We start from the raw sequence: 25,082 nt of genomic DNA on the forward strand, positions 1-25,082 counted from the left end.
CATATCTTATCACCTTCCAGTAACACATTAAGAAACATGACTAGTGACTGTCACAAATTGGTCTTTCTCCCAGGAGAAGCTGGTGGAACAGAGTCACATATTTGATAAAGGCATTTGGTTTTGTTTGTCAGCATTAGGAATTTCTTTGTTTTACTTTCTTTTCAGAGTTTTGATCTATTTGGGTTTAAAAATCTTCATCAAGTGAATTCTTAGAGATGCTTATTGTTTATATTTGCATTAGAGAAAGTCAGTTATGTACTTAGGTTTTGCAGCAGAATGTGGTGAGGCCATAGGTGATAAAGCCAGGAATGTTCCCTAACTGCTGTTGGAATTCATTCCAAGTCCTTGACCTTCCCCTAAAAACAAAGTGCTGTGCAGAGAGACGGTTTGACCACCATGACTTTGGAAAACTGGATTTGGTAATCACTAGATTTTGTCCAGAAGCCTTAGAGGGCCATTTAGATTTCTAGGAACCAGATCACAGAGGAACGTGAAGGCAAAGGCTGAAGTTTTCCTAAGGTCATTGAAAATTCTTTATGGTGACACAAAGCAAGCAATGGACAGAATTGATGTGTGCAGATGGTTCCTAAAAATGCACTTGCTATATTGCTGATGTTTCCCAAATGTGTCAGGCTCAGAAATCCAAGACTGCTCTTAATTTGGTGTTTCTCCTTGAGACTGTCCAGAGCTCCTTAGGAGAGACTACTGGGACATGAGAAGACTGCTCTAAAGCAGAAGAAACAGTGGAGCAAATCTGAGAATTTGATTTTTCTAGATATGCCTCACCTTTTCTGGAAAAAAACAAACACACAAAAACCAAACCAACCAAACCAAAAAAAGAAAACCCAACCCCCCACAGCTCAGCAGATTATAGTAGTTGCTGGAGCAGGTCCAGAGGAGGGCAACAAAGCTGGTGAAGGGTCTAGAGAATAAATCTTTTGAGGAGTTACTGAGGGAGCTGGGGCTGGTTAGTTTGAAAAAGAGGAGGCTGAGGGGAGACCTCATTGCTGTCTACAGCCACCTGAAAGGACATTGTGGAGAGGCTGCTGCTGGTCCCTTCTCACAGCTAATTGGAGACAGAACAAGGGGGAATGGCCTCAAGCTGAGGCTGGGTAGGTTTAGACTGGACACTAGGAAGAAATTTTTCACTGAGAGAGTGGTCAGGCATTGGAATGGGCTGCCCAGGGAGGTGATGGAGTCACCAACCCTGGATGTGTTTAAGGGTCTTTTGGATATGGTGCTTAGAGATATGGTTTAGGGTGAATCTTGTAGAGTAGGGTTATAGGTTGGACTTGGTGATCCTGAGGGGCTTTTCCAACCTGGATGTTTCTGTGATTCTGTGATGATTCTTTGTGTAACATGGTGATTAATTTAATTTAGCTACTAGCTAATTTATCCTGTAAACATCAAATTATCTTTCCCAGTGTCAAAAACTTATTTTCTGCTCAACTGACATTGATATTTAGAAAAAAATAAATAGAGAGGAAAAATAAAAAGAAGAAAAGAAGAAGGGCTATTTGTGCTAAGGGGGAAAAGGCCAGATCACTCTCTCAAATGAGGAAGTTAGTGTAAAATGCTATATGGTATAGACCCTTGACTCACTGGGAAAGAACTGCTGTTGTTTTGGGCAGGTTTGGAATTTCTTAGAGGTTGTCTTAGAGTCTTCATTAACAAAGGAAGGCCACCAGCTTTCTCATGGGGCTGAAGTCTGGATGTCTCTGTGTCTTGGGGATGCAGGCTAGGAAGGGAAATTTGAGGCTCTCATGTTTGCAGTGCAGCCAGCACTTCAAAATCTGAAGGGGTGGAGAGTTTAGATGTTTTAACAACACCTTGTGAAGAGTCTGAAAATGAAAAAACATGCCTTCCCTCAGCAGTACTCACATAAAGAGAAGGAGAAAACTGCAGAAGTACTTGATGGGCTCTTGATAGTAAGCCAGATATTGAGTTGCAATGCATGCAGCATTCATGGTGACAACCAGCCAGATGCAGAACCATAGCCTTCTGCATACAGATGCACAAGCTTCCACAAGCACACTGAAGAGGAGTTGTCCTGTAGGAGGATGGATTCTCTGTCTGCTGCTTTGAATCTAGAGTACTGCAAAGAGTTGTGGAGTTGTTGATCTTTTTTTTTTTTTTCCTGGGCTGATCTGTGAACTGTAGGAGGGCAAGTTCAAAACAGGAAAAAAATGACAGTCCTACCCATGAATGGCCACTCTGTATTTCTGGAAGTATATCTCAGTTTGTCATTTCTTCTTCAGCTGCTGACAGTGTTAAGCTTCAGCATGCAGCTATGCAAATGGCCCAGATATCAAAAAGAAAAAAAGGCCTTTGAAATATCTATGCCAGTGTTATTAAATATATATGATTTTTAAAGTACCTTTTTCACTTAAACTTCCTCTTTGCACATTAATTAAATATTATCTCTAGGATAAGTATCTCTCATAGAAGATGAATGTATTATTGTCACATAATAATGGAAGAGAATGACAGAATATCTTTCCTTAAGCACAAAAAAGAATTTATTAATATAAAGAAAACACTCATAGCCCTTGAGCAATTTTGTCTCTGCTTTATAGAGAACCCTTCCTAGTCTCCTCTCATGTCTGGCTTCATGCTAGAGATTCAAGGAAGCAATACATACATCCTGCCAGTTTAAAAATCAATCCACTTTTCAGGAGGTAATTTAATATCGAGACATGATGTACTCAGTATCCAAATATATATTCATTTTAATGTTTGACGCATCAAATACTCTGACAGAGCCAAGTTTCAAAATAAATGGTTTGTTTTAGTGGTTGGATATGTCATATTAGCATCCACCCAGCAGATAGAGAAATAGATCAGAGAGTGATCAGGACATCAGGAAGACAGTTTAGAGAGATGAGAGAGGCCAGGTATGTGTTGTAATGTCAAAAAAAAAAGCTAACTAGCGAGAAAGAAATTGTATAAATAGGTCATTGCAGCCCAAGTGAAAAAAAGTTTAATTTGAACTTGTTAGTCATCATCTCCAGAGGCCTAATCCACTCCCTTCATTGCAGGCTGCACATTAAGCTGAGATATGTCTTGTTTGATAGCACAGCCAGCCAGCCTCACACTGAAAAGATGGTATCAGGCTCATGCAGAGTGCTAGCTTTGAGGGGGAATCAGCACCACATGGAGTCTTAAACCTTCCCTCCTTTTTTCCTTCTCAATTCTTTTTATTAGCCTTAGCTTGTTGTCACCTGTCCTGGTTTTGGTCTTTTGGTTCCTTCCGTAAGTGGAAGCACAAAACCATGTGGAAACAAGAGTACAGTTGAACAGATACCTGGTGCCAGAAACTCCCAAAGTATCTCATTGCCTATTACTGTTTTACTTGTCCTATCTTCACCCATTTCATTTCTTGCCAATAGCTCTTTTCCACACAGTGCATATGGAATTCAGTTACTTAAATACAGGTCTTTAGTCTCATTTAGGTGTGGAACAATATTCCATCAGGCCTTCTGGGCCAATCCAGACAAATGCTCTTCCCTCAAATTCTTATTATCATATCCTGCCAAGATTTTAAATAGAGTGAATGTCTACACTTTCCATCTGAATTGCTCCCCACTTACATGTACCCGTGTCTGTGCCTATATCCATACACTTATCTGAACCTTCCTGCTCATCTCCTCAGGAAGGACACAAATATCCACAGAATTAGAGACATTTTAATTACCTCCTGGAGTCCCTGGGATCTGTTGGAACCTGATTCTGATGACAAATTAAATAAACTAGACCTTTTCATTGTGGTGTGAGAGGTTCTATGCTGTACTCTTTAATATCAATTCTATCTCTAGTATCATCGTAGAACCATTCAATCACAACTGTGCACAGGTCATAGTCGTCTGCAGACTATCAACTGAGGAATAAAGGCCTATATTTTGTTAAGGATTCTGTTTCTCACCAAGGTCTAGGTATTAGTGAGTGACTGCAAAGTGGGACTTAAGGATGCTATGTGATAACACTCTGCCCTTTCACTGCTAGGAGGTATCATATAGACTGGTTCAGTTGGCAGCTCTGCACAAGAGACCAGAGTGCACTATTAAAAGGTCAAGAAAATTGAGGTTTGCTAGCAGAACTGCGTGGGAAAGATTTCCCAACCTCTGCCCACAGGATGGTACAGTCTGCCTGTTTCTTGACATGCCACATCACTTCCACAGCCTCCTCTAAAGTGTATGGAGGTGACTTCCATTTTTAGCTGTTTAAATCGCCTCTGTGAGCTGTACTATAGAACTGTTAATTTTACTTGTACAGATTCCTCTGTACGGAGTCTCACACTGTTATTAGTAGCATCTCCAGTGCACCTCTCTATGTGTTTAAATCTCTGGTTTGTGGTTCTGGATAGTCTGTATTTATACTCTGGATTATGTCTCTCATAACTCTGACACACTCAATAGTCACAGCCATCACGCCTACTGTTTGGGTAGAGACTCATGTCGGAAACTGTCACCTATCTTTGCTCTCCAGAAACCACAAGTTGTTTCTGGACATTGCTGACAGATGCTCCTTTAAATAAAGAAGAAAGTTTAAGAGCCTGTGAGCAGAGAGGATAGTTACATCATACCTCTGAATGAGAATAGAATGTAACTGGTGTTCCCAAAGAACACCACTTTCTTCTCTACCACGTCAGAGAATTCTTACCACAATATCCAAAACAGAAATCCACCTGAAGACTGGGATTAAATGTTTAATGACTGCTTAGATAAGTTGTGATTATTAATTTTTTTACTTTAGTTTTCTTCCTAAAGTTCCAAGGAGAACACAACTACTGATGTTCTGTTCAGCAGACAGGGAAAGGAAATGGAAGCTCTGATTCTCATCTATGAATTCTTAAGAGTGTGTTGAAAACGTTCTGAAATGACAACCACAAAGTGTGTTTTTTCTCAGAGTATAATGGGGTGTTGGAAGGGAGTACAGAACGTAATCTAGACAAACGTTTTGCCAGCTTCTTGGTTAGGGCAATTATTTAAAACCTGGAGGTTAAATTACTGACCCAGCAATATACGGAAGCATTTGCCTGTTTACCTTCATGTTTCTGCAGGTTCCACCTCAGCACAAGGGGGAGCTTCGTGACTGTACGGATCACAGAGCACTGGCACAGGCTCCCCAGAGAGGCTGTGGAGTCTCCTTCTCTGGAGACTTTCAAGGACTCTGTGACCTGAGCTAGATTGCATGGTCCTGCTCTGGCAGAGGGGTTGGACATGAAGACCTCTCTGGGTTCCTTCCAACCCCTGACATCCTGTGATCCTGCTTCTTTTATATGCAGTGATGCATAGTTAGGGCTTTGCTTCTCTGCAAGTCTTTAACAACAAAGTATTGAATGCTGCATTTTAACAATGCAGTGTCACAAGCATGATACAACAAAAGCCCTTTTTTTCTGAATACAGATAGAGATGTAGCTGTTAAATATTACTGACTCAAGCTCAAATTCTCATAACCTGATCCATCAATGGAGGCTCCCCTCTAAAAAAAATAATTAAAAATAATTTGACAAAAATACAGAGGAAACTTGTAGCCTGGACATCCTCCTGCCTTTTATTTCTCCTTAAAATCATATGCAGTGAAAAGAGGGAAGAAATGTGAGCGATGCATGCCTGATTCACTAAATCACTATGGTCTCTGGCAACAGCACAAACACAGAAATGTGTAAATTGGCCTCATGCTCCCCAACAAATGATGCAAAAGGAGCCTTCAAAGAACACAGAGTGAGGGGAGATAAACGACCACCACATCAAGAAGGCAATTTTTCACTGAGCTTGCACAGAACATGGAAATTTGGCTTCCAAGAGATGGTTAGGGAATCTTTCTAATAAATCTTCAGTCCACAGTCATTGCTGCCCCTTTTTCAAACTTACTTTTTAAGAGCTGTATAAAGTATACCCTCCCCAGTGAAATGTGTCAAGATATTACCAGTCAAGATGAAGTCATTTAAGTGAATCATCTCTGCCTCCATGTTTATGTTAGTGATAGACAGGGATGGTCAAAGAGGCCTCATTTTCAGCATGTGATGACCAGCTTTTCAACTAGTGAGATCCACTCAAAGCTTTTGTTAACAGTAAATCACAAAGGGAAGGGGGAAGAGAGAAAGGGATAGAAAGGTTGAGCCTTTTCCTTGGGAAAAATCTCTTTGATGATTTTATCCTTTTTTGTACAGTTGAGATATTCAGATGCTCCATAAAAAGGCAACTATTTTCAAAATGACTGAACAGCTCTAGGGCAATATTAGAATTGAATTTGGTCCTCAGCACAGCTCTTCATCTCTTTAGACTCCTTATTTAGAATTCACTTTCCCCAATTTTAACTACATAAATGTGAGCATCATCTGCAACAGGTTGCTTAGTGTTCTCTGTCATCACTGAAAGAAAGAGGCCCTCTTGAAGAATAAGATGTAGAACCATTTGTTTGGAAGAGACCCTCTAAGAACTTCAGCTGTTTCCACAAGACTTCCACATCACCACTGACCCATGTTCCTCAGCACCACACCTACACACCTTTTAAATACCTCCAGGGGTGGCAACTCCATCACTTCCCTGGGCAGCCTGTTCCAGTGCTTGACAATAGAGACATTTTTCCTAATATTCAGTCTAAACTCCCCATGGCACAACTTGAGGCTTTTTCCTCCTGTCCTATCTCACTGATGTCAGGAAGGCATTTTAGGCTAAGATGAGTGGTCTTGCAGAGGCTACTCACTTTCTACATTGACTAGAGAGAGCTTGGATGGTGGTCTACAATGGCTTAGGTGACTATCATTAAATGACAAATACCATCCTTAGATTACCACACCCCAGTTATTTTTAATGAGACTTAACTCTTTATCATAACATTATCCTTAAGCTCCCCACAGCAATCAGAGGGAGTTTAAGTCAGATTCTGGTAGCAGCTGATGATGGCCACACAGAACTCAGCACTGCTTGACCTGCCTTGTTTGGGATGAGTCAAGAGGCACTCTTCAATTGTCGTGAAAATGATGTTTCTATTTCCCTTGCATGCTTCTTTATGTTTCCTGACTAACTAGTGAAGTAGCAGCCCCAAGAACAAGGTAATGGTATCTGTTTGAATTATTTAAAATGTACTTTACTGCTGCTTTAACTAAATGATGGATAGCAACGTGAAGGGAGGGTCTTTCTGTTGAGTATCTTTTCTTTCAAGTAAGATTAAGTACTCCATCTGTAAGATGTTATTTAAAAATCAGTTGTGCATAAATGATTTTTAGCATCTCTGAGGTTCTGCTGGGTTGAAAAAAAAATCCTTCTACAAGCCTGTAGCAGAGGGGAAGAAATCTCCTCCTTTGACAGATTATATGTTAGGTTTTGCTGGGCATTCACCCTGCTGCTTTGGTTAGGACAGAAAAGGGATGCACTAAATCCTCAGACCACAGGCCAACTTGAAAGTATTTCCAGCACAGATTCAACCAGCAGATGCCACAAACATCATGAGGCAGTCTTATCACATAAGAATGTCTGCCCTAAAAAATAACCCAAGTTGCTGACGTTCCGATAACTTTTGGTACGTATTTAAGCCAAAGTGATCAACAGCCTTTTGGAGCTGGGCTGTCATAATTCTTGTCCCTCTACCAAATATCATTTCATTCTGCATTTATTCCCAAATATTATCTATGCTTAGAAGGGAAGGCACATCCTCTAATTTGATTCTGGCTATTTCCTTTTGTTCAGAAACAAAACTTGAATGTTGCTCAAGGGGTTCTGCTCATTTTCTCCTAACAAAGAGCATATTTTGTATTGTGGATGGTGTCATGGCTAGCCTGTCAAAAAAAACACCCCATAGGAATCAAACAGCTCTTCTGCCCAGGGCTTCACCCACTGCTCTTCAACAGCATAAAATCATAGAATGTCAGGGGCTAGAAGGGACTTGGGAAGCTCATCCAATCCAACCCTGCTCCAGGTATGTTTTGAGTATTTCCAGAGAGGGAGACTCCACAACTTCCCTGGGCAACCTGTTTCAGTGTTCTGCCACCTTCATAGGGAAAAAAATCCTCCTCATGTTCAAACGAAACTTCCTCTGCCTCAACTTCCACCCATTGCCCCCTGTCCTGTCATCAGGCATCACCCAGCAGAGCCTGGCTCCAGCCTCCTGGCATTCACCCTGCACATGTTTATAAACATTGATAAGGTCACCTCTCAGTCTCCTCTTCTCCAAGCTAAAGCATCCTTCACAGGATGAGTGGATGGGACATGAGATACAGTGTGGCATTACAAGTAACTCAAAAAAATAATTTGCCACCTCCACTTTGCACCTCTCCAATAAGTCTTCTGCATGGGAGCTGTACCCTCTTGTTAATTAATTCACCTTAATTGGTTTCTGTCTCTTCTCTATGACACTTCAGCCTTTCCCGTTGCACAGTGCTGCTTATTTTTAAGCAAAGAGTTTATATAAGCTTCCTATCAAAAATCATCCCTTTGGAAGGGAAGATACATGATGATAAGGAGTTTCAATACTTGTGCTATCTTTGTTATCTCTTGTGGCTCACAAAGGAACCTGAAGCATGATAAAACTTCACCATATGTTTGTGCTTTATATGAGGAACATCCGTAAAAGAAGTGGGGGGAGAAAGGGAGGGAAAGGAGCCAACAATTCTCTACCTGACTCTATCTTTAAAAACCAACAAAATCACCCAAACCCAAAGAAAAAGCCAGGCTTGTCATGGATAAGAGTGCAAACTGCTCACCTCTACAAAAGAAGTGATGCAAGTTTTTCAGGTATAAACTCATCAAGGTAATTCTAATGAGTTATGGTTTTTGTTGTGAGAAATGAGAAGCCCTGTGCTGTCACCCTAAAAGAACATTAAAAAACATTACCAACAGGAAATTGAAAAAGTAATATATGTCTGAATGAATATGACAACTTTTTTTCTGATAGAGCAGATAGATAAATGTCACAGACAAGTTTCAAAATACATTTAATTTTGCCACCACAATGGATATTCTCTTCATAAAATATATATGAATCAGGTTGGAATCATAAAACTTGACTGTGATAAACAAATGCATATTTGATAAGTGTTTTTTTAAGATGCTTATTTCTTTTTTGAGGTTATTTGTTGTTTACACATCTCTATGTTTTCATTTTGAGTGAAGCAGCCTGGCTCACAGATCTCATGCATGTTGAGCCCAAATGAACTTTCATTTTAATCTGAGAAACGGGTTCCTTTTCTTTTGGGGGAGGGTGAGGGGTAAGATGAGGGACAGAAAGAGAGGCTGGAAGATGCAACGTCCAGGATAGGCTGATGGTTGAGAAATGCATGCAGGTATTTCAAGAGCACAGGGCTGATGCAGGAATCAAGTTAGACAGAGCACTGTCTTTTACATTTTCCCCACTGAGCAGCAACTCTCAAAGTCCAGCTTGTCCATGTCCAAAAGGTTTAAAAAGCATTTCTTGTTAAAAACTATAGAATAAATGGAATATTTAGGCACTCAACAAACGCATATAGCTTTGGAGAAGAGACATAAAGAAGGGAGTGTCCTCCTCTTACGCATTTTTCAGGCACCGATTCACTGGGCAAGCAGAAGGACTTCATTCTACACCACTGGAGTGTGTCACCGAGCTACCTGCCCTGACAGCAGGATGGTTTCCTCCCCTTTTCAAAACAGTGTCTGCAGCCTTTTCTCTCCCCAGTACCTGGCACATTGGACTTGAAGCCCTTAGCTGAGCTCTTGGAGCCTGCCCTAGTGCAAGTGCTCTTGGACACCTTTTCATCAAGAACTGCAGCTCTAGAGAAGGAAATCTGTGATGTATCCAGAAGTGTTTCTCACAATTCTAGTGTTGTATTTGAAGGAGTTGTTTAGCCTGAGGAAGAGGAGGCTCAGGGGTGACCTCACTGCTGTCTACAACTACCTGAAGGGCGGTTGTAGCCAGGTGGAGTTGGTCTCTTCTCCCAAGCAACCAGCAACACAGTCTCAGGTTGTGCTGGGGGAGGTATAGGCTGGATGTTAGGAGGAAGTTCTCTACAGAGTGATTGGCATTGGAATGGGCTGCCCAGGAAGGTGTTGAAGAAAAGAGTGGATGAGGCATTGAGAGCCATGGTCTAGTTGACTGGACAGGGCTAGATGCTAGGTTGGACTGGATGACCTTGGAGGTCTCTTCCAACCTGGTTGATTCTATGAAACTGTATTTAAGAGTGAGGTATAATTATCTTTACTACCTCATGTATCCATCTTTTAGTATAAATTCTTGAAGTATTATGAGCAGAATGGAATGCCTTTTTTCTTTTCACTTCTGATGGAAACATGGCATTGCACTGAAAATATAAAATGTGTCATTTTGACAAATTTTTATTCAGTAAAAATTTGAAGTACAGTGTCTGGATAAGATTTAAGTGTCTCATTTTTGCATGCTCTGTTTGAAAATTTAGTGGGCTTTTTCAAGCTTAGAAAGGGTAAAAGGAATATGAAGCATTTCAGGTTTGATAAGAATGGTTCAATCTACCTCAAACAGTTCTTTGTCAGATTTTTTTTTTCATTTGATATTTATTTCAAATTCCATTTTGAAGTAAAAAAAAAAATGAAGACAATTCCCCTCTTTCTTTAAAGAACTACTCATGAATCATCCACCTGGTTTGCATGGGGATCCTCCATTGGGAAAATGAGTTGAGAAAATGAGTTGAAAATGAGAGAGAATCCTACATTTTGTTTTTCAAGCATCAGCTGTAACCAAGGCCTGAGACAACCAGTCCAAACCAGAGGTAGGCTGTGCAAGGTGCACTTCAGCCTGCAATCATTCATAATTTAAAAAGAACTACGGGCTGCAGCTAGACTCAAACATCAGCCTGTGCCATGTTCAAGTCCCAGGGGCCATAGCATTCAGGTCAGTAGATTTACTTCTGATTTTTATTAGTAGAAGTCAAGCCAGAGAGAATCCTGATAATATTATAGCTCCATACTGAAATGGAGGCCAGAGATAATTGTCATTATTATCAACGAATGAGAGGCCAAGAGATGAAATCTTCCTAGAAAATATTACCTGGCAATTGGCAGCAGAACCACAGCAAAACGTTGAGTGCTGCAGAACCAGTGGACCATTGAGTGAAGCTCAATGGCTCTTGTAAATGACTTCTGGATTCCTGTTATTCAGGCTGCTCCTGACTTATAAGATTTACACTGTGATATAATCCCAGACAGCTTTCTTTCCCTGATATTGGGGGCTAAAAAGATAGAGCTATTGTGTATGTCAAGATCAAATATGTTTGCATACTAAAGGCTTCACCTGAATGGATTGGGGGGGAAAGAACCCATTGTAATCTGCGAGACTCAGTGGGGTAGAACAGTGAACAATAAACATTTTTGCAGCCCTTAGTACACTCAGTGTCACTATTTTGGGATATTGTGCTATCTTGGCAATTAATAATACTACTTTTCTGTCTAGCCTCTTCCTCAAAACTTATTGGCACCACTCTGGTATCTGTAAGCATTCAAAAGGATCAAAGAGCTTTCATCTTTTAATGCATTTTACTGTGCTGTGCTCTGCACAGGAAGAAATATTGATACTGTTTCAAGGGCAGATAATATATACAGTTCTGTCTCAGAAATGAGCACAGTTACTTAACTTATAAAACTGAAAATCTGCCATTACCCACAATTAAAATGTTCCACATACGTGTTTCACTGTGGCATTTTGCACTTCACTCATCCTCTTCTGCTGTAATTCACATACACTAGGGAATCTTCTCCATTCTTACTTTAAGATTTAGTAAGAAGTGCTTTTTGGAGAGTTGTTAGTAGTGAGACATCATTGCTTAAAAAAACAATGTGTTACAAGGACATTCGTAAGTACAGCCTGCATTTTGACAACACTTAAATTTCATTTTGCAGTTGCTATTTTCCCCTTTCATATCAGCTTTGTTTTCCTTTCCATTTTCCATCATATTGGTATCAGTGAGACTACTCAAAAGTAAGGCAAAGTCTGAATGAAGGAAGCAACATCTGATGATCCTGACTAATACTTTTAAAGTTTCATATACTACAGGTATAGTAGTGGCTAGAGAGCAGCCAGGAAGAAAGAGACCTGGGGGTACTGGTAGATAGTAGATGAGCATGAGCCAGCAGTGTGCCCAGGTGGCCAGGAGAGCCAATGGCATCCTGACCTGTATCAGGAACATTGTGGCCAGTAGGACAAGGGAGGTCATTCTTCCCCTGTACTCAGCACTGGTCAGGCCACACCTTGAGTACTGTGTCTAGTTCTGGGCCGTTCACTTCAAGACAGATGTTCAGATACTGGAACATGTCCAGAGAAGAGAGACGAAGGGAGGCTGTAGCCAGGTGGGGGTTGGTCTCTTCTCTCAGTCAACCAGCCACAGAACAAGGGGACACAGTCTCAAGTTGTGCCAGGGGAGGTCTAGGCTGGCTGTTAGAAGGAAGTTCTTGACAGAGAGAGTGATTGGCATTGGAATGGGCTGCCCAGGGAGGTGGCAGAGTCACCGTCCCTGGAGGTGTTCAAGAAAAGACTGGATGAGGCACTTAGTGCTATGGTCTGGTTGAATGGACAGGCCTGGGTGCTAGGTTGGCCTGATGATCTTGAAGGTCTCTTCCACCTGGTTAATTCCATGATCTGTGGTTAGATTCTCTGATATTTTGAGGCAGTGAGTATAGTACATTGCTCCATAGGGAATCTTCTTACTGCATAAAATCATTTCCATATCAAAGGATTGAATACCAGGAGAGAGAGACTAAATCTGGTGGTCCTAGCAGTGTTAAGTTGGTGGTCTTGGCAGTGCTGGGTTGGCAATTACACTCAAGTTTTCTCCTGAGTCTCATGACCCTGTGGTTTTAAGTGGACAGTCAAAGCTGAGCTATGGGAGTGCTGTGGATATTCCTGGGGAGGAACATCTGGAGTAACAAGAGAAGAGACAGGCTGTAGCTGTAACTGTGAATGATGTCCTCTGAACGTGGGGAGAAAGTCTTTATTGCATGCAATTCATTGAGGTCTGCTGACACTCTAGCTGCCACAACTGCAAGAGGAAGTTGTGCAAAACAATAGCTCAGGGGAAGTATTTACAACAAGCTGTAAGTGTAAGAGTCTCTTCTAGCATTATCAGTTCAAGTTTTTCCCAGCTTGTAGCCCTACTCTTAAACATTCTCCATAGCATGTATAAATGACCTTAATGTGTTTTCCTGTTGCATTGGGAGTGTTTGAACACTGATGAAGGAAAAGTAGTGCACCCTCAGTTCTTCCCTCAGGAACCTGCAAGAGCAGTAAATTTTACCAGGAAGTACAGCAATATTATCACACTTCCAAGCCTTGATAGAGTGCATCACAGTCTTCAGCTATCTTAACTAAGAGGAAATACCAGAATATTAAGTAATTGAGGGTTTTTTCTTAATTGCAATGAAGATTTTTTTTTTTCTGTTTATTGTCTACAGCATCACCGTGATCAGGACTGGCATACTGTGATAATGCCTGGTTCTAACATAGAAAGAAAAAGTATGACCTGCCCAAAATAACTTAAAATAGGTGTAAAATAAGTGACAAATACACAGATGGAGAAGGGATCCTGGAAACAACTGATCTCCACCCTTACACTCCCTCTCCTCTGGAGTCAAAAGTGTGAAGGAGTCCCTCACCTTCGGCCCTCTGCAGATCACAGTTGAAAATTAAAGGAAAGCTTTTTAGGATTAATGCAGACACAACATGCAAGGATAAAAAATGTGCAACTGATCTATAATCCTCTACCTTCCACAGAACCACCCTCAATGACATGGGCTCTGCTGCCAGCAGAAGAGAAAGCTGAAGTAGCTTGAATACATACCAAAACACACAAACAGAACTTTCAGCATACCTGTTTGTATCAGTACGGTAGCCATACTGAAGGTGCTAGAGATGGGATTACCTCAGGTCTAATATTGCTTTTGATAAGAAAACAATAGTTATTTAACTCTTCTCTAAGCAAACTTGCAGACCAGTCCTGCATGAACCTACTAATTAAGCTGCATGTTCCCCTCATCAGTTCATGAAACACAGGCTCTTCCTATGTCTTCCTCAAACTTTGGCATACTTTAGTTAGATGTAACTGTCATTTTTCAAATGTTTGTTTAGTTAGGAACATCTTGAATGTATAGAAAGAGAAAAAAAGATCAGTAGCCCTGACAGGGCCTCAAATCTGTATGTAAAGTACCACAAACAAAGGTATTTTGACAATGGAAACAGAGCAGTGACTCTCCAAATTTGCGGACAGCTACCGCCTGAGCTAAATACCCTTGCATCAGGAGAATGTTTTGACCAGAGACAGATGCTAGGACTAGGCATTTGTGATAAATACTATCACACATGCTCAGTATCTGTATTACACTACTTGTTATAACTGTGATTTGTATCAGGTGGTGGCCAAAGGGAAAATTTAAGTCAAGCTGTTAAGATGTAAGCAGAAGACCTTTCTTTCCCGTCTGTTTGTCAGCTCAGGTGAAATGGACTAATGATACATTTGATCATGAGAGATACTTTAGCCATGGCACTTTCAAGCAGTGAGGCATATGAACCCACTACTAACAATCAAGGAAAGAACCAGCTGAGGGTATTTTTAGTGAGAGAGCCACCTTTGACGTAACCTCCCTATCCAGAGGGTTCCTTGACAACTCCAAAGCTTCTTCACAAGAAACACTTAAGGCTTGTAGGCATACTGGCAGATAATTAGTATTTCTATAAACATTACAGATGATTGAATGGAGGACTGGAATTTCAGTGACTTTCCAAAGACTACTTTTCCAGGAGGTATTGGTACTGGCATGAACAATCAGCTCCCTTTCTGATCACTGTGTGACAAAGGGACATTGTATTTCTTCATAGAAAGGATGTTTATCCCCAAGGATTCAGATCTAGAAACCTGGATTCACAACAATTTTCCATCCAAAAACTTGCATGTGACCCATCTACATTTTCCTACTTCCTTTTATTGACATCAGTATTTTCTTATTGTCCTTAATCTCCATGTAATTGTGCCACATTATAACAAAATTCCACTTTATAGACTGGAATATTGGTTTCCATAATGACAGTTCATAGTAGGAAGGTAACCCAGAATGGTTTGTTTCACCATAGCCACGCTGATGAGTAGTGCTGTGGTTCATTCTTGGTAGTCTGAAAATCACTTATTGAAGAAATGCAGGCACTGCATAAATTAACAATGTTCAGCATTCAGGCTGGCAGAGTTATTCTTCTTATCCTTCCCTTGGCTTTTATTGACATCACAGATTGAATGTTACAACTCTTAATTAACTCGGCCACCCATTTTATTTAACTAAAGACCAAATCATCTCAAAGCATAAAAACATCAGCTGAAATAGGGCATGACTTGGTATTTAGAAGAATGTTCTGTTGCACAGCTGAAATGCTGAAGTGATGGGGTGACAGAAAACTGCTGTGTCACCCATAGTCATTGTATCTGGGCAGCAAGCTCAAGATTTATAGCCAGTATTTGGAGAAATAGGATTGTGTTAACAGCACTGAGTATCGTTGCTACTCACTGATCACAGTATCTGTTAGCCTCTTGTAATGAACTCTGGCTAAATCTAAAGTGATTGGATGAATCAGCATGCCCAACTAATTTCACCTTTAAGAGTTACAGACTGAGGAATCTGGTGATCTCTGATAAATATTATATATAGTGTATATAATTTGATAACAAGAAGATGAGGAGAGTAGATTATTCAAGGATATATTGATGGCCTAGAAATTCTTTGACCTGTAATCTCATTAAAGAACTGTGCTCCTAAAGATTGCATCTGAAGATTATTTGATGGTTAATGATTTTAGTCTAGTCCATCATGAAGAAGTGTCCAAGAAAACATACATTGGTACTCTAAACAGACAAGTTAAAGCTAGAATAACACATTCTAGCTTCAAAGATTCAGAATACAGTTCTGTTTCCTCAGGAAATTTCATCAATGAAAATTAAAAAGAAAAATAACTCTTTAAAGATTCCAAATTTAACATAGTACTACTGGCAGAGTAATTTATTGGGCAAGGCATCACAGTAGAGACAGCCACGACTGCCTAGAGAAGGCAGGTAAGAGCATGCCATCTCCTTAATCGAGCCTCTTGTCTATGCAAAACAAGTTGAAATGAGTAACCAAGAGAAAGACCTAAAAATAGAGCCCCAGAAATTCTCCTGCTCACCCAGACAGAGATTAATGGTAGTGTGCAACATCCCTTTTTTCCAAAAGCAATATTGCACCTTGAAAAATTAAACCAGCACTATTTCAGCAAGAAGTGCTATGGCACTGAAGGAGATTATCTTGTTCATATCTGTGCAGGATTATGTCTCCATAGTAGACCTTATTTAAAATACACAGGATCAGAGAGCAATTACTAAACCCTGCCTCACGTTGGCTCCCGACCTCTAGTTAGCATGTCTACAGTAGGTGGGTACAGTGCAGCACTACACCAAGTGGCCAAGCTAGCTCCGAACAAGCCAATAATGTCGCCATAGCATGGAAGCAACCTAATCACATTGACATGTATTGTGCTTGGCCTCATTAGGCTTGCTGAGAAAGGGCAATTTGTTTCCTGAGCGAGCCTTGAATGGCTCAGCGTGGGATGTATTGCAAACTGTAGGAAAGCCTACATTTTCTTCTGCTGTGTGTCCAGTATGTTACATTCTGATATGGCTGAAAGCAAGTCGACTCTTTATGCTATGAGGGAGAAGTAGCAGTAAATATTTATATTATATTAACATCCAAAAGATACAGCCCTTGCTCTAAATCACTTGTAATCTAAAGGCACAAAGTACTGTAGGGTTTGTAGAGGTAGCCTGTATACAAGGTCTGCAAAGGCTAAGAAGTGTTTTTTTTTCAGAGTAGAGATTTCTTGTATATGAATTGGCTTGATATTTGAAATCTTCAGAGAAGCCAACTGTGAAAATCTGAGTCTGCATGAAAAAAAATAAATAAGTATATTCACCAAAACCTTTCAGTGGCCATGGTGGTGTCAGATCGATGGTCGAACTCAATGATCTTGGAGGTCTTTTCCAGCCAAAACAATTCTATGATTCTGAAATATTTTTTTAGTGCAATTAAAGCTAGGAATTCCTGCTGGTGGATCAGATGTTTAGTATTTATTTTCTGAGAAAATTAATACCTTTACTTTTTGTTCTCAAGAGTATTCACAGGAAAAAAGATATATACTCTAAACCCACACTGGGTGATAGGTTGGGAGACAAACAGCGAAATGCTAGGAACAGTAAGTTGTGACTAATTTTTGTGATCATCAGACATTACTGGAAATTACAGCCGTTTAGCCACTGTTATGACAGTATTGGCTGTTTTGTCATAACATAATAACAGCTCTCTTGTCATAACAAACACAAATATTGCTTCATATTCTTTACAAGTCATCAATCAATTAATTTTAAGTAATGAATACTTTCATAAGAATCTAGAGAACGGACTTTCAGAAGTGCTCAGGACCTGTAAATCTAATGAAAATCAACAGTTGCATTGCTGGGCTTTGAGCACTGTGACCTCTAAGGGTCTTTACACCTGACTTAGCTGTTTATTTTAAAACTGTTATATTTGATAAGTAGATTGCTTAGAAAGAGCAATTCAGCAGACACTCAACATAATATTTGATCTTTAATTTGGTAGCTATCTTTAGATTTTTCTAATGAGAAAATATGTTATGGGTTTGGGGGATGTTTGATAAATGAGGCATTCTTTTTTATGACTGCATATATATGCTCCTACTACTAGAGCAGAGCAGTATTTGCTTGAGAAGAATGTCACCACAGTTCCTCCAGAGGTAACAAAGAATGTCATGTAGAGTTGGATGTTAGTATACAAACATTACTTTCTAAACAAATAAAGCACCAAGAAAGTTGGTCAGAATGTCAGAGTCAGTGTTTCGTTTAGATGCTTACAAAGAGAATACCCTCTGATATATTGTGTGATATATGAACAATACTGAACCTTCAGAAATACCACCTTTGATCTTACTAAGCCTTTTCACAGCAGAAACAAAGAGGGTTGTTGAACAATACTCTTTTGGTTGTGCTAGGAAAACAGTCAAGCAAGGCAGCACATCGGATTCTGACCAGGGGAGAGGGAGAAGAACTTAATGAAAAGCAATGGCATGCTTCATTTTGGAGAATCATAGTGACTTCACCTAGTGTCGGAACACAATTAGTTCATTAGGAGCCACAAGGAAATACTCACTGCCAGGAAGTCAGCAATTAGTCCTTTGTGCAGTTATGCAAAATCTGTGTTTCTATCTGCAGCACAAGTAGGGCTACAAAGAGTTTTCATTCCTAGAAGTGCTGGGCACTGGCTCAGCTTCCGCCTGCAGTTTCAGCCTGAGTCACAGCTGAGTAATCTACAAGGGCAATTAAATGGGAAGGAGTCTTGTCAGTCAAGAGAGGATGAGGACTGAGAATTTTTTAACTTTTTTCTTTCTTAATCATCAGTTGTTCAAGGAATAACTTTCAAGGGATCAGATGTTTTCATTTCATTTCTAAGAAGAATTTTTTATTGAGCAAGGTAAGAGACCAAAATCTGTGTAGTAGCATAATAGTAATCTCAGCTTATCGGTGCTAGCACAGTACTCTGCCGTTGGAGGTAGCACAGGTACTGTTGATACGCTGAAGATTTGAGACTTCCCCCTCCATGGTCAGCTCCATTCCTTGGGACTTTACCTTCACTTTAACTGTGTGCTTATTCTTCCATTGCAGATGAATGTACAGTTTGCAGGACTATGTAGGAAAAGACCACTGAGCCCACAGATGGTATGTAGGAGCAGTTCAAAAAAATTGATTTCATGTGAAAGCATAAGAATAACACCCAATCACAGAACTTGTCTTGGCAATGTCAGATTCAAGTTGTTAGATTTGAGAAGCCTGACCTCAGATCTCTTGAAATCCTAGAATGCTAAAATGACACAAACACATTAATCAATAGATAATACTCAAAATGGTCATTAAATTTACCCTGAATTTCCTTTGAAGATTGAAACAAATCACTGATTTTTAAAATGTAATTATCATTTGGATGCATAAAAAACTAAATTAACATCTGTAAAATCTGCTCTCTAAGACCTCAAGATGCAATTGATGTTTCGATTCATCCATAATCAAAAATGAAAGGACCTTACTGAATGCTTGAAGTGAAAATCTGACTCCACCAAGGCCTCTGGCAACATTTTGTTTTATTGAGAGGTGGACCAAAGCCCTATCTCTGTAAAACAGCTGAGATCTGAAATTCCATTACATACCTCAACACAATTCCAGTGTCACATCTGCACTACACACTGCACCTACACCTAGAACCCATACCTCAGACAGGTACAACCAGGTGTAATTTATGTTAATCAGCAGCGCTCTGCAGATGACCATGCATGACTCCCTCAGAAGTTATGGAGCATTGACAAAGGGAGCTGTTTTGCATGTGATAACTGCCTTGCAGCTCCTCTGTGAACCGCTTTGTGACTGCATTCGGTTGTCTGAGTGGTAAAAGGAATTGCCAAGGTCATGTGCACAGTGCAAAGAAAAAAAAACACCCAAACTTTTTATATTCTATTTTTGTAGCATGAGGGTTTTCAGGGATGTATTTGTTTTCTCAAGAATGCATTTAATAGGTAGGATTGATTACAATTTTAAGTCTAAACACTGACAGTAAGAAGTCTCTTCTGACATGTTTCTGATAAAGTTGTGGATGCCTCATCTCTGGAAGTGTTCAAGGTCAGGTTGGGTGGGACTTTAGGCAACCTGATGTAGTGAAAGCATCTCTGCTCATGTCAGGAGGGTTGGACCAGATGATACTTAAAATGTCTCTTCCAACCCAAATGATTCTGTGATTGTGTGATTCCGTGAGTATCTCGTGGGGTAAGTTCTGTCACGTGCTATTCCTGAGGTGCCTTCAGTATAACCTGAAACAGCAGCATTTCCTAGAAAGAAGCAGCACCTCCCCACTAGGCAGATCACCAGCAGTTGGATAGATGTTACTGTGATATGCCAGCGTCACAACTCCAAGGTCTTTCTTCGGGAAATTTTAATTATTCAAATCTATAATTTGGTTCCACAAAGTGCCAGCTTTTATGATATACTAACAGGACACATTAGGAAGAGCCAGGATTAAATTTTGTACCAAAGTTAGAGAAAGAGGGATCTGGGCCAGTACCAGGACAGTCACACAAGATTTGAGGAAGGGAACCTGTTCTAATACTTCTCCCTTTCTGTGTATCAGGAAACTCTTACAATATTTAGAAGAGGACAATGGTGAAGGGAGAACTTGAGCAGGGAAAATTGAATTTGGGTTTAGCAATATCAAAAAAGCATGCATTGAAGAGTGGCCCTGTTGGTTAACTAGAAACAAGTGGATGGGGTTTTTTACTGGTTTTTGTTTGTTTGTTTACCCATATATTTTGGTACAGAATGAAAAATAAAACCCTTGACACCTCAGTAAATTTCAGAAAGTGGGAAAACTGTTCCCCAATTCCCTTGGCTCCTATAGTAACCCCTCTGAGGGAATTTGCTCATTTGTCCTTCTGAAGCACCTTTCCCAGCTGTGTTTCCTTGTCCATTTGTGTCTGTGTGCATGTAGAGCATGCCATGTACAGAACGGTGTGTGACACACATTAATCCATATAGATAGCCTTCTGCTTCTGACCTTACAAACTGTCCACTTCAGCACTGTCATTCTATAAAATGTCCAACTGCAGTCCAAGAAATGCATTTTAAATGTGAATGCAAACATTTCCATTACTGATAACACCAGCGCAGCACTTTTGCTTTGCTGGGATTAAGACCTTGATAGTTAAGTTACATTGAAGTAGTGACACTCCAAGGTCGCATCCTTTACTGACATGGCAAAGGAAAGAGAGGCCTTTGCTATGTTTCTGCTGATAAAATTAAGGAGGACCATTCCTTGTGTTTGGTGAGATCACCAAAAGCTGGGAGAAATTTGCATGTTGTGTACTGTCTGAAAGCTGCATTTAATTCAGGCTGAAAGTCAGATTTAGAAAACACTCTGACATCTGATAATGATGTATTTACATATATTTACACACATAAAGGCTTCCCTCCTCAGCCAGCAAGCCATCTGCCCACAAGAACAGTAAAGCAACTGCAGTTCAGCTAGGGACACCTTACATAAATTCAAAGTATTGTGATCTGTAGAGAGACACTTAGCTTAGAAGGCTACCTCACAACTGCTCTCTGAACATGCCTCATTGTGCTTCACTTTCCTGCTCTATAAAGTGGGCTAATAATCTTTATTGATCTGTCTACCTGTTAGGAATGCATTAAGGAGAACTTAAATGCTAACTTTACAGTGTTTTGAACAGTGATGATATGTGCAGCTCTTACAATACTGCTTAGCAGGTGGGCTTGCCATTTTATCAGGTCTTCCCACAGGAGAACTGTACTACTTTGCTTTTATAGTTTTCTGATCTTCCCATCCAAATTTCTTATAACTGGGCAGGTTGAGTAAATTGTTGATGACTTCAGCACCTACCACATGTTAGCTCAGCTGCTATAGCTAACCAAGTGCACACTTTTCACTGGAGGAGATGGTTTCCACTGTCGTGTACTTGGCATCAGGCTGTGAGTGCTGAAGAAGCAGTCACTCATTAGGGTGCTGTCACTTGACTGAGACACAGCTCAGCCCATTAACAGAAGGAAAAGGCTGATCCTCTGACGGGAGCCACCTGTCCCTCCAGCTATGCCTTAGTTAGTTGCATGATGTTTTCTTGAGGATGGGGTTGTTTGGTATCAGTTCTGACTATTTAAATATGCAGAGATCTTCACAGATCCCTGTTACTCTGCACAACACAGTTCTGACATGTATCCTTTTTATACTTTAAGCAAGAGATTCAGGATTGTTGCTCCAGTTTTGCACTCTCAGGAAGTAACTTTGTGGTATGCTCACATACCTACTGGTGTTTTCACTAAACAGCTCATTCAGAGCTAATTATACACTGTATTGTACATTTCCCATTGATATAATAGAAATTAATTGTTTAGATCAGTAGCTCTTCAGCTTGGAGAAGGCTTCAAGGAGACCTTGTAGTGACCTTCCAGTATCTGAAGGGGTCCTACAGGAAGGCTGGGGAGGGACTATTTACAAGGTCTTGTAATGACAAGACAAGGGGCAATGGGTTTAAACTTGAAGAGGGGAGATGCAAACTAGATGATAGGAAGAAGTTCCTTACAGTGAAACACTGGCATAAGTTGCCCGGGAAGGCTGTGGATGCTTCCTCCCTGGAGGTGTTCAAGGCCAGGTTGGATGAGACCTGTTCTAGTGGGAAGCTGTCCCTGCCTATGGCAGGGGTTTGGAACTAGATGATTTTTGAGGTCCTTTCCAACCTAAACCATTCTATGATTCCATGTTTGTTTTGGAGACAAATTTGCCTTCCAGTTTCATTAGAAACACTTTAGCTTATTTTTGTGAAGAAACTAGTCTTAAGGTCAATGTGGTCTATCCTTCTCTCCCTCTTTCCACCCATCCATCTCACAGTACCTACCTAACAGCTTTGAAACCATTAGGTTTGAAATTTGAAAATCCAAATTGATCAGAGGAAAAAAAAAGGAAAAAAAAAACAACCAATCTAAAAAGATGATTAACCTGCTAAATAGAATGAGAATCAGCAGCTAACCTGAGGAGAGCTGCTCTGTGGCCTTAATCCACCCTATTTCTCAACAGACAAGTAGGTCTACACTAGTCAACCTATGTGACAAGGGATGCAAGACAGTGGGGATCACACTAGTGAGGGACAAAGGGGGCAAGCAGTGTGGTGGAGAGCAAAGACTGGGGGCTTTACAAAAGGACAGATGTTTTGGGAGAGGCTATGATAAAGCCAGAGAAGGTGTGGTGAAGGAGGTAGAGATGTGTTCTGCTTGGTGATTTTTTTACTTTTCCTATGGTTCTAACTTTGTTTGTTACTGTTTGTCCCCAAAAAAATATGTTTGAGTTTACTCCCAGGTTTCATCAGAAGTTTGTTTCAGATGCTCTACTATTTGTAAAAAGAGTCTTCCAACAGTGTAACTTCCTTCTGCCCAGCAGCTTATTGACTGACAAGCTTTTATATAGCAATCTGTTTGACATCTCATCCTAATATTAGTTTTACAGGCACGTTCACATTTTAGGAAATCACTGTATTCTCAAGTCTGATATGTCACAAATGTCTCTTTCTGCAAGTACTTGCCCCAGAAATGTTAGCTGAAATGTTTTATCTCACACCAACTCTCCCGTTGTGTTGTAATATCTAGTTGTCATCCAAAAGCAGCTGCATTTTTATGAACATATCTTAATAAGCCACAATGTGAAAGGCACCAGTGCCTCTTTGTTCCTCTCTGAGATCACATGGGAGTAATAGATGGCCATCTAGAGCACCTAGGTGTCAGTAAATCAAGGAAAACTGCCTAAGCACCTCAGTTCACAGTTACTAACATCGCATAGATGAGTTGTAGAAAGCCGAACAAACTGATTCTATTTCACTCTCTAAGTGAGGCGGGAACAAAGCATCATCCAGGGGCCAGAGCATGGCACAGGGCTTGTTCCCTACACTCTCAGCCACAGCAGATTTGCTGGGGATGACAGTGGACAGTGCTAAGACGTGCAGATGATATGTGATGCGACAAATGGGTTTGAAAGTCCTCCTCACCCCAGCAAAGGAAGGGTTCTCTCCCACCCTCAGCCTGTCAGATCTGTCTCTCTGTGCTTGCTTCACCTGAGTTTGATTTAACATGCATAAAACAAGTAATTACGCGTGGCAAGTCTCTGCAGCACGTGTGCATTTTCCCTTTCTGTGTCGGCTTTTCCAGATTATTGGAACTATCCCACTGATGCCTAATCCAGTCCCCTCCAGCCAGACGGCAGGTGGAGCTCAGGGACTTCAGGTGCAGCCGATAACTCCGCAGTTATTGACCAATGCCCAGGGTCAGATCATCGCTACCGTCATCGGCAACCAGATACTCCCAGTGATCAATACCCAGGGAATCACGCTATCGCCGCTCAAACCAGGCCAGCAGGTAAAGCCTCTGTAGCTTCAACGGCTGTCACAAGAGATGCACAGAAGTCTTCCACTCCTCACAGACTCTCGCATAAAAACTTCCCCTTCCTTATAACTTTACATAATTGAACTAATTCCATAACTAATTAAACTCTGCCCAAAAGAGCATATTAATGCATGCTGTGTATATGATCACTAAATAATATCATATCATATCATTTCTTTCTATGTTATGGGGTCGGACAGCTGTTCTTTTTTATTTTTGCTTTTTAAAGGTAGACAATCTCTGCAGTAAAAGCACAATAGAATATGAGAGAGGAGATAGCCGTCTGGCCCATAAAGCTCAGTTCCTTGGTTAGTGGTCACCTAGGTGACTGGAGCTTGAAATGAACCTCAGCCCTCCCCAAAATGCCAAAGTGATGATTTCAATTTTTTTCACATTTAAAAGTAGCAAGCCAATGGATCTCTAAAGTGACTTTTTTTGTTTGTTTCAAAAATGTCTCCCATCCAAGTGGTTACATACTCTTTTCTCCATCCTGTCCTCTCTGGTACGTAGCAGAGACATTTTCCAAAGCACTTGTTATTTATCTGGCTCTATTTTCTTTAATGGGGGCAGATGCAAACTACTGGCAAGTGCTTTTGAAATTGTTGCATGCACAGGGTTTCAGACAAAGCTGTATGGATGGGAGGGTAGGCTCTGTGTTCTCTAGCACAGGAAAGCCTGACAATGGAATAAGAAACTCATCAGTTCACATTTGGCTTCCTGGGAGGTTGTGGGGTGGAGTTTCTTTTTTTGAAGAGATTAGAACTTTCCTTTCTTTGTGGAGGAAGCTCTCAAAAAGCGTAGTAATTCTGAGTTCCCATTTGAATCTCATGAAATTTGAAAGAAAGAGGAGGAGAGAGGTCTCTTATTATTCCCTGAGGCCTCCTCACCTCCAGAACAACACACATGCTGAGTCCTGCAGCCAAGCAATCCCTTCCAGGCAACATCCACCAGTGTGCAGAGAAGGGACAGAGGTATGACTTCTCTGCACAGCTAATTGCATTGGACTCACATAAAGGGACAGACTGCTGCTGAAGGCTTCAGCTTGCTGAATGAGCAGGAGTTCAAGGTAGAAAGC

The 25,082-nt window shown here is 40.7% G+C and overlaps 1 protein-coding gene across 3 annotated transcripts in view; it reads left to right on the forward strand.

Moving 5' to 3' along the window:
- Positions 1–25,082, forward strand: part of POU6F2 (POU class 6 homeobox 2) — a 303,523-nt gene that overhangs the window by 248,981 nt on the left and 29,460 nt on the right. For 2 of the 3 annotated variants that reach the window (XR_010308035.1, XM_064169525.1), the window contains exons 7-8: positions 18,686–18,739; positions 23,774–23,980. Coding sequence is in view for 2 of the 3 variants with exons in the window: in XM_064169525.1 (XP_064025595.1) it covers positions 18,686–18,739; positions 23,774–23,980 (261 nt within the window). In the remaining variant the exon portion in view is untranslated. The remainder of the gene's footprint in view (positions 1–18,685; positions 18,740–23,773; positions 23,981–25,082) is intronic. The other variant, XM_064169526.1, reaches the window with a different exon arrangement.

This window comes from Pogoniulus pusillus, chromosome 32 (assembly GCF_015220805.1).
Source record: "Pogoniulus pusillus isolate bPogPus1 chromosome 32, bPogPus1.pri, whole genome shotgun sequence".
Taxonomy (NCBI): domain Eukaryota; kingdom Metazoa; phylum Chordata; class Aves; order Piciformes; family Lybiidae; genus Pogoniulus; species Pogoniulus pusillus.